We start from the raw sequence: 13,157 nt of genomic DNA on the forward strand, positions 1-13,157 counted from the left end.
TAAATGGCTTACCCCTTATCCTTAGACTGTGACCCCTGGTTCTGGACTCCCCTACCATCAGGAACATCCTTCCTGCATCTAGTCTGTCCAGTCCTGTCAGAATTTTATAAGTTTCAATGAGATCCCCTCTCATTCTTCTAAACTCCAGCGAGTACAAGCCCAATCGACCCAATCTCTCCTCATACGTCATTCCTGCCATCCCAGGTATCAGCCTGGTGAATCTTCGCTGAACTCCTTCCATATCAAGAACATCCTTCCTCAGATAAGGTGACCAAAACTGCACACAATACTCAAGGTGTGGTCTCACCAAGGCCCTGTACAACTGCAGCAAGACATCCTTGTTCCTGTACTCAAACCCTCTCGCTACGAAGGCCAACGTGCCATTTGCCTTCTTAACCGCCTGCTGCACCTGCATGCTTACCTTCAGCGACATAATTTATGCTCACCATTCTCTGTCACTCAAAGTCACAATCCAAGTTAAGTCAGCCATATTAAGTATTCTGTTTATAATGATTATTTTCAGTGTTTAACAGAAAAGGATTTTAAAGCTGAAAAGTTTTAGGTAACCTCCATAACATATTAGAGATCATTTTGAAAGGCATCGCCCTTGGCATGGAATCTCAATGGATGGGAGTGTGTGTTGGAGACAGGGCTATAACATCAGAGCGCCATTTCTACAGCCTGCATACCTCATTAGCAAGGCTTCCAGAGCCTCACCGCACAAAATTACCAATAGTTTTCCTAAAGCTTTGAATGTAATTCAACAGCCTTGTGACTCTATTGCCCTCTAAATACTGCATTCTATTTCACCCCTTCCCTACCATATTTTATCACATAATAAATTGTTTATTCCTAAATACAGGAAACTTTCTGGTATCCGGCACTGACAGGACCGAGCTGGTGCCGTACCATCAGAACTGCCGTAGAAACCAGCGCTAATGTTAAAACATACGGAGCTTTTGAGCTCCGTGTGATTCAACAAACCCTGTTGCTTAGCAACAGCTTCAAAAGTCGGCCGCAGCTTAAAAGCGTCTCTGTAGCTAAGCAACAGCTTCAGCTAGACCTTGCAGAGCCTGACTGGAAAAAAAAGCAACGAGAAGTAAAAAAACTTATAGGAAACGGCTCCTGAATTTTGCCGGTAGATAGAGCTTTCCGGACATTTAACCTCCGGTTAAACGAAAGTTTCCTGTCGCAGCTCAGTTACTTTTTTTAAATCACCTATTCGTTGTGCACTTGATGCTGACAGTGATATTATTAGTATTTGACAACAGCCATCCAGCTGGTGGTAAATACTGAGGATACTCTGTGTAATTGTATGTTTAAACCCTTACCTTCTTGTTGTATTCATGAGCTAGTCTATCCAGTTCCTCCTGCATTACTCGTAGTTTCGCTTTCAGAAATCGTATCTGGGCCTCTGTGAATTCAGATTAAGAAATACATTTTCTTAATTCTTTCTGTAACTAATTTAATCAACAGAATTCAAGCAAACAACAGCTGTTTAAAAAATTGTTGCCCATTACAGTACATGTACTATTAACATTTACTTTAAAGGGTTATTTTACAAAAGAAAAATCAGTTTATGACATAACATGCTATACTATCAAATCCACAAAATTAGAATAGTAAATGTCTTTTTCCGCCATTCAGTTACATGGGTATGATGAGCTTTGCAACGAGAAAAATGAGATCTCCTCATTCAGATTGGCTTGCATTCTTGCCCTCCTCATGCATCAATTCTGTTATTCTCTCACTGTCAGCTTGTGAAGGAATAAGCCATATTCAGAAAAATACACCATTCCATGTAATATTCTGGCCTTTGTAACATGACAAACTGGGCTTGAAAATCTAAGAACCGAACAATGGAGAAGCTGTGAACAGCATACAGGCCATTGAGATAAGATAAGTTGTTGATACTGAATCAATAACCTTATTGAAACAGGAGGTTGGAGGTTCCTGATAGTCTGAAGTTTTGGAAAGAACACAATGGTATACCCTGTTAAGGTGTTTTAAAGTACACTTTGTAAACAAACACAGAAAATTAAGAAACATATGCCTTCGTGGGAATGGCATCAAGGGGGGAGAGGCACCAGCCGTCACATTGTTTTTCTGTTGAACTTGGAACACCTAGGAGACACAAGTCTGTGTTGCAACCAGTTGAGGTGACTTAAAAATTGCATAGAAGACCTTGGTAAGAATGACATCAAATAAATGCACCTGCTGTTACATTCAAACACCTAAAGGAGAGACACGAGTCTGCATTGCTACCAGCTGAACTAACTAAGAATAGCAGGGGCCAGCAGAAAAATGACGAGAGATAATTAGCTTCCATCAGCAGAAAACTTCAAAGGAAATACCACTGAGAAAGGGTATAAAAATGTAACTTTCAAATGAGAAGACAGATTCGCTTGAAGGGGCAAAGCGATTCTCAGCTTCAGAGGCAAGCTCTCTAAATCTACAACTCTGAGTCTCAGGGATCAACGGTATTGTATTTGATTTTGGTGGATATCCTGGAATAAACTAAGAACTGTAAAACTAGAGAAGTTAAGATTTGAGAATAAGGATCTCTGATAATAGAATTGTAAGATTTCTGTTTTTGGAACTGTTAATGTTGCGATTGAATCATCAACTGTAAATTACACGGCGGTTCTTTAATAAATCTATATATTTTTAGAATTGTCTCACATAGTACTTCTGAATCAAACTTGCGAACTCAATCTCTGTACACTCTTTGGTGAGGAGTTGCAGAATTCTGGGGGAGTTTTCCGGACCCTCATAATATCCGGAACGTTACAGTCTAGCTAAACTTATTAAAAGTGCTATCTGGAGGATGGTAACATCTTCAGGTTGTTCCTTTCCTTTAGGGAGAGATAGTCTGGACCTTTAGACCCAATTAAGTGTCTTTGGGATTCGGCTACCTCTAACTTTAATTGAAAGTGAACATCTGGGAATACGCCTGATCCGGGGTAGCCCTAAAGGGACTCGGACTAGTAATAATCCCTTCAAGCTATCCACCATACATGCAAAAGAATTTCAATAGATTTTGAGAAACAACCACAGTTGCACTGGAGAAGCTGCAAAAAAGATTTACTAGAATGATACCAGAACTGAGAGGTTATACCTATCAGGAAAGATTTAACAGGTTTGGGCTCTTTTCTCTAGAAAAGAGAAGACTGAGAGGTGACCTGATAGAGGTCTTCAAGGTTATGAAAGGGTTTGATAAGGTAGACGTAGAGAAGATGTTTCCACTTGCAGGGGAGACCAGAACTAAAGGCCATAAATATAAGATAGTCACTAATAAATCCAAAAGGGAATTCGGGAGAAACCTCTTTACCCGGAGAGTGGTTAAAATGTGGAACTCTCTACCACAAGGAGTAGTTGAGGCAACTAGCTTGGATGTATTTAAGGGGAAACTAGATAAGCACATGAGGGAGAAAGGAATAGAAGGGTATGTTAATAGAGTTAGATGAAGAGGGGTGGCAGGGGGCTTGTGCGGAGTATAAACCTGCTGGGCCAAATGACCTGTATCTGTGCTGTTAATACTTTGTAATACAGCAAGGAAACAACCAGGGAAGAGTTGCATGTAATCATACCTACATTGGCTATCTCTGTATGTACACTGAAATGCTAAATATAACTAAATGAATGCCTGAATCTGGTATATACTTTGCGCCTCCTGTTAGCACCCTTAGAGGCCGCTAACGGGGCGCAAAGCAACTAGCGCCTGGGCGCGGTGCCGCCAATGCCTCCCGTGAAACTCAGCGGGAGGTTAGCGGCAGCGATAACAGTTAGCGCCCCGCGGCACTGCACTGCCGGCGATGACGTCATCATCCCACTCGCACCCCGGCCACGATCTTCAGTAGCGCCCCCTGACTTACCGCCAGACGCTATGTTTGACGGGGTCAGGGGGGCCTACCTGTGGCCAGGGTGGCGCAAATTAAAGGGGGGGATGCTGGGCAGCCATTTTTGTTGCTGGCCGCCTGCCAGCACCTGCCCCGTTGCCGTCCCCGGACTCCTCTGCAGCCCCCCCCCCCACCCCCCACAGAGAGCGTGGCGCTGCGGCACGTAGCGCCGCGATATTCACTCGCAGCGCCCCAGAAGGGAGGCGGGGCACTTCCAGTTGCACCCCGCCTCCCTCTTGGGGCGCTACCGGTGAATTTCGTCCGTGGGGGGCGCTAGTTTTTTCGGGGCTCTAAAAGTAGCGCCTCGACGAAGTTAGCGCCCCAAAGCGGGCGCGACTCAATTTTTCCCCCTATGGTTTTAGTACATACTACCTTAGAAATAATTTATTAAAAATCCAACGTCTAGAGAGAGTGCTACTGGAAGTCCTACTGGGACAAGATCAGAAATATACAGAAGGAAACGAAAAGGGAGAAAACCTAAAAATCACACTAAGCCTCTGATTTTCCATGTAGCAAGTTCTTGATTTCAGCCATGACAGTAGAGGAATCCAGACAAGGGTGAGTTGTTGGTATCTAAATGTAAATCATACTAGGTGGTCCAAGTATAAGTTGTTAAAATCTGTGTAGTAGCAGCCCTCTTTAATCACTTCCAGCTGGCCCAGAAGCAGGATGCAGGAGCCTCCCTAAAACCTACATCTCATTTAGATCAAAGGAAGGAGTGCCTCCCCCCCAAAGCAGAACCACCCACTTTACAAAATAAGCCTGCAGATGCTTCAGAACACCCGGGGGCGACAACACTGACATTTCAAAGTAACCCAGGCATTCCTACAGGTGATGGGGTTTCATATATGGCAAAGGATGGAACAAACAATGTAGCTCCTGAACTGGAAGAAATGCAGACCTACCAGCAACTACAGGCACAATTTGATCTAAAAAAGGGGAGCATTTTCCTGCTCAACCCAGATATCAGTAAGGGTATAGTCACACAAAATATACAAGAAAACAGTAAGGGTTATCCAAAGAGGTATGCTCGCAAACTACAGCATTATCCTGTGGTGTGTAGGCTCCCAGGATGTCTCTCCAGGTAAATGCAGCATGTAGTGCACCATTGAGCCAAACAAAAAAACATTATGTGGTAGAGTTTCCACTTTGGGCGCAATTGGCGATTCCGGCGCCAATTGCGCCTGTTTTGAAAAGTGTTTTATTCCTCCGAGTTTCCACTCACTCATTTGCATAATCGCCTAATGAGAAATCTGCCATGAACCAGCGCAATCTGGCAGTGTTTTAAAATGTCATTAAAAAAAAAAAATTTTGCTTTAAAAAAATATTCCTTGAGATATTTAAGAGTGGTAACTTGGTAAAGTTTGATTAATACAGGTGAAAATGGGTCTAATCACAAAAAATAAACATTTTAATTCACAGTGTCAATCCACCCCCTGTGAGTAAACCAATTTTAAATTACTGAAAATGATTTTTTTTAAATATACCAAACTATTTTCTAGTTAGATTGGGGTACAATAGTGAGTTCCTTTCAAAACGTACCTATTAGGGTCCTCGTGCCCAAAAGTTCCTGCTTTAATTTATGGAGCCTCCTCGAAGGTAATAAAAAGGGCAAAAGCAGGAACTAAGTGTCACAAAACATCTTTGAAAGTTCTCTATCTGAATGCACGTAGCATTCGTAACAAAACAGACGAGTTAATGGCACAAATAACTACATATGGGTATGATCTTGTGGCCATTACAGAAACATGGCTGCAGGGTGACACTGCCTGGGAATTAAACATACCAGGTTATTTAACGATCAGGAAGGACAGGCAGGAAGGAAGGGGAGGTGGGGTGGCTATGTTAATAAAGGACGGAATCACTGTAATACAGAGAAATGATATTGGGTCAAAAGATCAGGATAATTAAACAGTTTGGGTGGAGGTAAGGAATAATAAGGGGAAAAAAACACTAGTGGGCGTAGTCTATAGGCCTCCGAACAGTGGCAACTCTGTTGGACGGAGTATCAATCAGGAAATAGTTGAGGCTTGTAATAAGGGAACATCTATAATTATGGGGGATTTTAACTATCATATTAATTGGACAAATCAAATTGGGCAGGGCTGCCTTGAGGATGAGTTCATTGAGTGTATTAGGGATGGGTTTCTTGAGCAGTATGTAACTGAACCGACCAGGGGGCAAGCAACCTTGGATCTGGTCCTGTGTAGCGAGACAGGATTAATTAAAAATGTCCTAGTAAAGGATCCCCTTGGAATGAGTGACCATAACATGGTTGAATTCCATATTCAATTAGAGGGTGAGAAGGTTGGATCTCAAACAAGCGTGCTAAGCTTGAATAAAGGAGACTATGAAGGTATGAGAGCGGAATTGAGTAGAGTGGATTGGGAAAATAGATTAAAGGGTAAGACGATACATGATCAGTGGTGTACATTTAAGGAGTTATTTTACAACTTCCAAAAAATATATATTCCACTGAGAAGAAAAGGATGTAAAAGAAAAAGCCATCCGTGGCTAAGTAAAGAAATTAAGGATAGTATTCGACTAAAAACAAGGGCATATAAGGTAGCCAAATCTAGTGGGAGGATAGAGGATTGGGAAAACTTTAAAAGACAGCAAAAAATAACAAAAAGATTGATTAAGAAAGGGAAGATAGATTATGAAAGTAAATGAGCAAAAAATATAAAAACAGATAGTAAGAGTTTTTATAGTTATATAAAAAGAAAAAGGGTGGCTAAAGTAAATGTTGGTCCCTTAGAGGATGAGACTGGGAAATTAATGGTGGGAAATATGGAGATGGCAAAAACACTGAATGAATATTTTGTATCAGTCTTTACAGTAGAGGACACTAAGAATATCCCAACACTGGACAAACAGGGGGCTAAAGGGGGGAGGAACTAAACACGATCAAAATCACTAAGGAAGTGGTACTCGGTAAAATAATGGGACTCAAGGCGGATAAATCACCTGGACCTGATGGCTTACATCCTAGGGTCTTGAGGGAAGTGGCGGTAGGGATTGTGGATGCATTGGTAATAATTTTCCAAAACTCCCTGGACTCAGCAAATGTCCCGGCAGACTGGAAAACTGCTAATGTAACACCCTTATTTAAAAAGGGCAGTAGACAGAAGGCTGGAAACTATAGATCGGTTAGCCTAACATCTGTGGTAGGTAAAATTTTGGAGTCCATTATTAAGGAGACAGTAACAGGACATTTGGATAATCATAATTTAATAGGACAAAGTCAGCATGGTTTTATGAAGGGGAAGTCATGTTTGACAAATTTGCTGGAGTTCTTTGAGGAAGTAACATATAGGGTGGATAAAGGGGAACCAGTGGACGTAGTGTATTTAGACTTCCAAAAGGCATTTGACAAGGTGCCACACAAAAGATTGTTGCTTAAGATAAAAAATCACAGGATTGGGGGTAATATTCTGGCATGGATAGAGGATTGGCTATTTAACAGAAGGCAGAGAGTTGGGATAAATGGTTCATTCTCAGACTGGCAATCAGTAACTAGTGGTGTTCCGCAGGGGTCAGTGCTGGGTCCCCAACTCTTTACAATCTATATTAACGATTTGGAGGAGAGGACCGAGTGTAACATATCAAAGATTGCAGATGATACTAAGATGGGAGGGAAAGTAGTGAGTGAGGAGGACATAAAAAACCTGCAAGGGGACATAGACAGGCTAAGTAAGTGGGCAGAGATTTGGCAGATGGAATACAATACTGGAAAGTGTGAGGTTATGCACTTTGGCAGGAAAAATCGTAGAGCAAGTTATTATCTTAATGGCAAGAAACTGGAAAGTACTGAAGTACAAAGGGATCTGGGGGTCCTGGTGCACGAAACTCAAAAGGTTAGTATGCAGGTGCAGCAAGTGATTAAGAAGGCCAATGGAATTTTGGCTTTCATTGCTAAGGGGATAGAATATAAAAATAGGGAGGTATTGCTTCAGTTGTACAAGGTATTGGTGAGCCCGCACCTGGAATACTGCGTACAGTTTTGGTGTCCATACTTAAGGAAGGACATACTTGCTCTCGAGTCAGTACAAAGAAGGTTCACTCGGTTAATCCCGGGGATGAGGGGATGGACATATGAGGAGAGGTTGAGTAGATTGGGACTCTACTCATTGGAGTTCAGAAGAATGAGAGGCGATCTTATTGAAACATATAAAAGATTGTGAAGGGGTTGGATCGGGTGGGTGCAGGGAAGGTGTTCCCGATGATGGGTGAAACTAGAACTAGGGGGCAGTCTTAGAATAAGGGGCTGCTCTTTCAAAACTGAGATGAGGAGGAACTACTTCACTCAGAGGGTGGTAAGTCCATGGAATATGCTGCCCCAAAAAGCTGTAGAAGCTACATCATTACATAAATTTAAAACAGAAATAGACAGTTTCCTCGAAGTAAAGGGAATTAAGGGTTACGGGGAGCGGGCAGGAATTTGGACACGAGTCTAGATTCGGATTGGTCATGGCCCTGTGGGTAGCGGAGTGGGCCCAGGGGCCGTGTAGCCTGATCCTGCTCCTATTTCGTGTGTCTAATTCTGTTAGATTCAGGAGATGGTTCTGTGATAGTGGATTGGCGGTTAGGATCAGATCAGCCATGATCTTATTGAATGGCGGAGCAGGCTCGAGGGGCCGATTGGCCTACTCCTGCTCCTATTTCTTATGTTCTTATGCTTGCAAACGAGTGCAATTAGCAGAAACTCCCAATGGTGCTTAATTCACCCTGGGGGCATGGCCAGTTTTGTGATGTTTTTAAAACCAGCGCAAAAGATCATGGAAATTCGAGTTGCGTGGAATGCAATTTGCGCTTACCATTCCGTGATCTTTTGTGCTGACATGAATTTAACGGATACAAACTGAAAAACAAAAAAGGTAATTCTTTAAAACTGAGTTTCCCCAAGAATTTCAATGAGTATTTTAAAATGTTTTTTCACATTGAAAAAATTAGGTCTTTGTCTTTCTTTAATTTGATCTTCATGTCATTTCATTCTAATTTCAAAATGCTGTTACTTCAATGTACCCGTACAAAGTACTGTAGCTGTTGTAATATGTCTCCGGGTTGGGTATGTACTCTCCCCTCCCTTGTGAACTTTGAAAATTGACACTATAGGAATTTGTTGCAGATTATGTCGATATTAAAACTGTCAGTAGGTAGATTTCAGTCAATTTCAGTAGATTTCAGGGAGGGAGAGATCACGTGGGGGGGGTGTCAACAAGTCGATTGCGAGCCGGAGGAGCGGGGGGGGGCAATCGCGAGGATCCGGAGCCGGACAGAGGAGCTGGGGGGGAAGAGAATCATGAGGATCGGGGGCCAGGAGGAGCACGGAGGTGTGTATATAGAGATCGCGGGCTGGGAGGAGCAGGCGATGTCTGCAAAGATCACCAGCAGAGGCCTCATGGTTGGTATTGAAGGCCGGGGTGTGGGGAGGATTGATGGCCTGGGGAAGGGGGGGAATTGGAGGCCTCGTGGGAGGGATCCTGGATCCAGGAGGCAGGTGTAAAGGTACTTAAGTCCTGGATCCAGCAGTCCTCGTCTTGCTGTAGCTGGCGAGTTTTACGAGGTGTGCAAAACCCGACCAGCTAAAGTTAAATACAAAATGGAGGTTAAAGCAGAGGCTTCCAGCCTCATTATATTTAAATAGACGACTCACCTCCTGGCAGCAGATTGGCTGTCCGCCCCCTCCGTGCTGCCTCCGTTAAAACCGGAAGTGAGCGAGTTGGAGGTGGCTTCAGGTCGGTATTCAGATTTTTAACACTTTAACTACCCACACGCCCCCCAACCCACCTGTTTTTTTAGGTTAAAATTCTCCCCAATATGTTAGTTCTGTGGTTTCACGGATAGAGACTGCGCCTGAACCCATTCCCATCAAGTTCTCAGTATTTTGAATCTGAAACATTAAAGCTGCCGCCAGTCTCCGTACCCTGCAATGGTCAAACCGTCCCCACTGAGGTCTGGAATGGTAACAAAAGTCCATTTTTCACATGCATATGTTTGGAACCAGAACTGATCTTTCCATACAAACAAATGTCTTGCTGTAATATGAACCTCAGATTATGCACAGATTGCAGCTTTTGTTTAAGCATTGAGTGCAGCCTGCAAGGATATACCCGCTGGCAGTACATCAAACAAAGATCAGTAAAACTGAGCCTGATGTTACAGAAGATGACACTAATAATCCACCAGCCTTATCCAAAGCTATTTGGTTCCACAACTGCACATACAGCCAAGGTCTTGATCTCCTTCTCATCTTGCTGGGCAAACCACGCCCACACGAATAGTTTTGTTAAATCAGAAAGGAAATCAACAAGTGATCATCTGGTGGAATGCAAAACCTTTCTGCCTCTGCATTTTTGGCCCTAGGTTCTTTTTTCATAACACTGGAACAGATTCCTGGTTTATACTGGGCTTTTTTCCACAGCTTACAGATTTATTATAACCTTTATCATAATCAGTTTTTCAAAATAGATTCCGAAAGAATATTCTTATACAGTAAGCCAATCACAGTTTATGTCATTATGGAAAATAGTTTAAAATACAGGAAACTTTGGTTTATCCGGAGGTTAACTGCCCAGAATGCTCGAGCCACCGGCAAAAATCAGGAGCCGTTTCGTTAGGTTTTTTTTCTTTTCGTTGCTTTTTTTTCACCAGTCAGGCTCTGCAAGGTCTCACTGAAGCTGTTGCTAAGCTACAGAGACACTTGCAAGGTACGGCCGACTGTTTAGAAGCTGTTGCTAAGCAACAGGGTTTGTTGCCAGATACAGAATGTTTCAACATTAGCGCTGGTTTGTCCGGCAGTTTTGATGGGACGGCAACAGCTCGGTCCCGTCGGTGCCAGATAGCACAAAGTTTCCTGTAAATTGATTCAATTTAGCTAAGCATCTTGAATTTAATCCATCATTACACATATGCCATTTTAGAACTGGTGTGTGTCTACATTTCTTTACAGAAATGTTGATAGTGAGAATTCAGGTAACTGAAGTGAAATCTGAGTCTTAACTACTGTATAACTGGTGGGCGCTTCCATTCTAGTTGTGAACCAGACATCCTGATATCTCGCCTGGTGAAGGCATTAAGGCCTAGAAATTAGGCCACATAGTGCCTCATGACCCGATCACCCCCTTCATCATTTGCGCTTGGCCGGAGAGCTGACTGTTACTGTCCATAACTCGCCGGCTCAATGGTAATGAAGCCTGAGGACCAATATCGGCTGCACCTTGGGCCACACCATTCAGGCGCAGTGATCTATCTCTGTGCACCCCACCCGGCCAATCTCCCAGGTGTCGGGTCTGTCAGCGGAGAACTGACCCGACACCAAGCGGCGGGGGAAGACAATTGAGCTCATAAAATGGCTTGTTAAGAGCCAATTTAATGGCATTTTGAGGCTTCCTTCCAATTTTACATTCTCCCCCACGGGTTACCCGCTGCTCGGGGAACACGCCAGCTCACCCTGGCGTGAGTTGAGTCTGCTCTGATGTAGCTGATAAGCTGACAGCTGCAGAAGTGGTGTAAAGGATGCCATGTTGCAGATGGTCAGTTTCAGAGCGGAGAAACTGTTGGTTACTGCATTTGTAAGACATATAAAGATTTCTTTAGCTTGCAAGTGTTTAGAGCCAACTGTATATCCAGTGCCACCTCATTGGAACAACCTCTCTCACCACTGACAGATTGCTTCTGTCATCTCACCTGCAGCTGCCATCTATTGCAGCAACATCAGTGCCCTAGAAACAATCTCACCTTGCTCCTCTGATTCCTTCCATGATGAGCCCCAACACCAACATTACCAGGCACACCAGCAGCACCAACAACAACACCAACCTTCTCTGCCATCACCTGATGCTGCACAGGACACAGAGCATCAGCCCCTGACAACATTGCTGCCCGGGAGGCCAGCGATGGCATCACCATGGCCAGATTTACTTCACTTGACGCTGTAAACCCTGGCTGCCACATGATGCGCTAGGTTGACACCATCCCACACCAGCACCATAAAGCATCCCTTTAATGTCCAAGCCATTCCATGCACACTCAGCACGACAGCAGGGGGGGGGAGGCAGTTGGGGAGGGAAAGTTGTGTCTCAACATTCACTGGAACTCAGTAAGACACTTCTCAAGGTGCGCACAGATCTGTCCAATAAGGGGCAGTGTTGAAAATATAGATTTCACTGTATGACAACACATGACCAGAAACTTCACATGGGCATTGGCTAAACCTCTCAAGTGCCTACCCTTGTGTGTTGTTAATTGATATGCTTGCAGTAGGATGAGGGCGAGTGTGAGGGGTGGCTAGTGAGACAGGGACGGGATAATGTAGATAGAGAGGGATGGGTGGAGGTGCAAGGTAAGTTGGTGTGAGTAAGGATGTGCAGGAGTAGGGTAGGGAAGGCAGTGATGGGGATGTGTTGAGTGACACAGCAGGATGAGGTCGAGTGTGGCTTTGCAGTAACGTTTCATGATCCACCGAGATCATTGAATGGCTTGGCGCCACTGCAGCCAGGGACTCCTGACGACATCCCTGCTTTAGCCCTCATGTGCAATGTGCAACCAGGCTGCTTTGGTGTCCTGGGGAGGTCTCTTCCGCCCTTGGAAGGGAAGAGAACCTCCCTGCGTGCTGTGACTCCCTCCATAAGCATATGGAGGGAGTCACTGGAGAGCCTGAGTGCAACTGTCCACCTCTGTGCAGTGCTTGTCCGTGTTTGCAGCACCTCAATACTGTAGAACACTGAAAGAACAACTGTCAAACTCTATGTGGACGTGGTCCCTTTAAGGAAACCGGCTGATGACGCGTCATCAAATGAAGTCATCAGACCCGCTTCCTGTTAATTGGCCGGGAAGTCCGCTGGGTGGGCTTAACAAGGCCAATCGAGGGAAAATCCCTTTGACAGAGCGACTGCAGCTGGGAGCGGGACTGGAACCCGGCAACCAGCTGAGAAAATCCAGCCCTAAGTGTCTGAGCCATTGACACTCGGAAAGTTCCTGGCCTGTGCTGAGTTAGCTGGTCTCAACAGGGGGAGTGGCAACTGAACTCAGTATTCCAGAGTTAGGTAGAGGAAAAATGGACAGATTGAATGGGCATCAGGGGAAGGCAGGATCAGGCTTGGCTGTGGTGGTCAAATAGCATACCGACACTCAGGTGAGGTATTGGAGGGTAAGCAACGCTTGTGGAATCATACCCCAGCGAGGGGTCAATGCCATTATGAGAGGTGGAAGAGGCAAAGAATAGAACGGAATATTGGCAGAAAAAGGGAAAAAAAA

At 44.2% G+C, this 13,157-nt stretch overlaps 1 protein-coding gene across 1 annotated transcript in view; it reads right to left on the reverse strand.

Moving 5' to 3' along the window:
* The window catches only part of tex9 (testis expressed 9), a 59,825-nt gene that overhangs the window by 21,384 nt on the left and 25,284 nt on the right, over positions 1-13,157 (reverse strand). The window contains exon 8 of the mRNA XM_085968758.1: positions 1,332-1,414. Coding sequence (XP_085824884.1) covers positions 1,332-1,414 — 83 coding nt within the window. The remainder of the gene's footprint in view (positions 1-1,331; positions 1,415-13,157) is intronic.

This window comes from Somniosus microcephalus, chromosome 27 (assembly GCF_052327205.1).
Source record: "Somniosus microcephalus isolate GS21.2 chromosome 27, FLI_Smic_1.0, whole genome shotgun sequence".
Taxonomy (NCBI): Eukaryota; Metazoa; Chordata; class Chondrichthyes; order Squaliformes; family Somniosidae; genus Somniosus; species Somniosus microcephalus.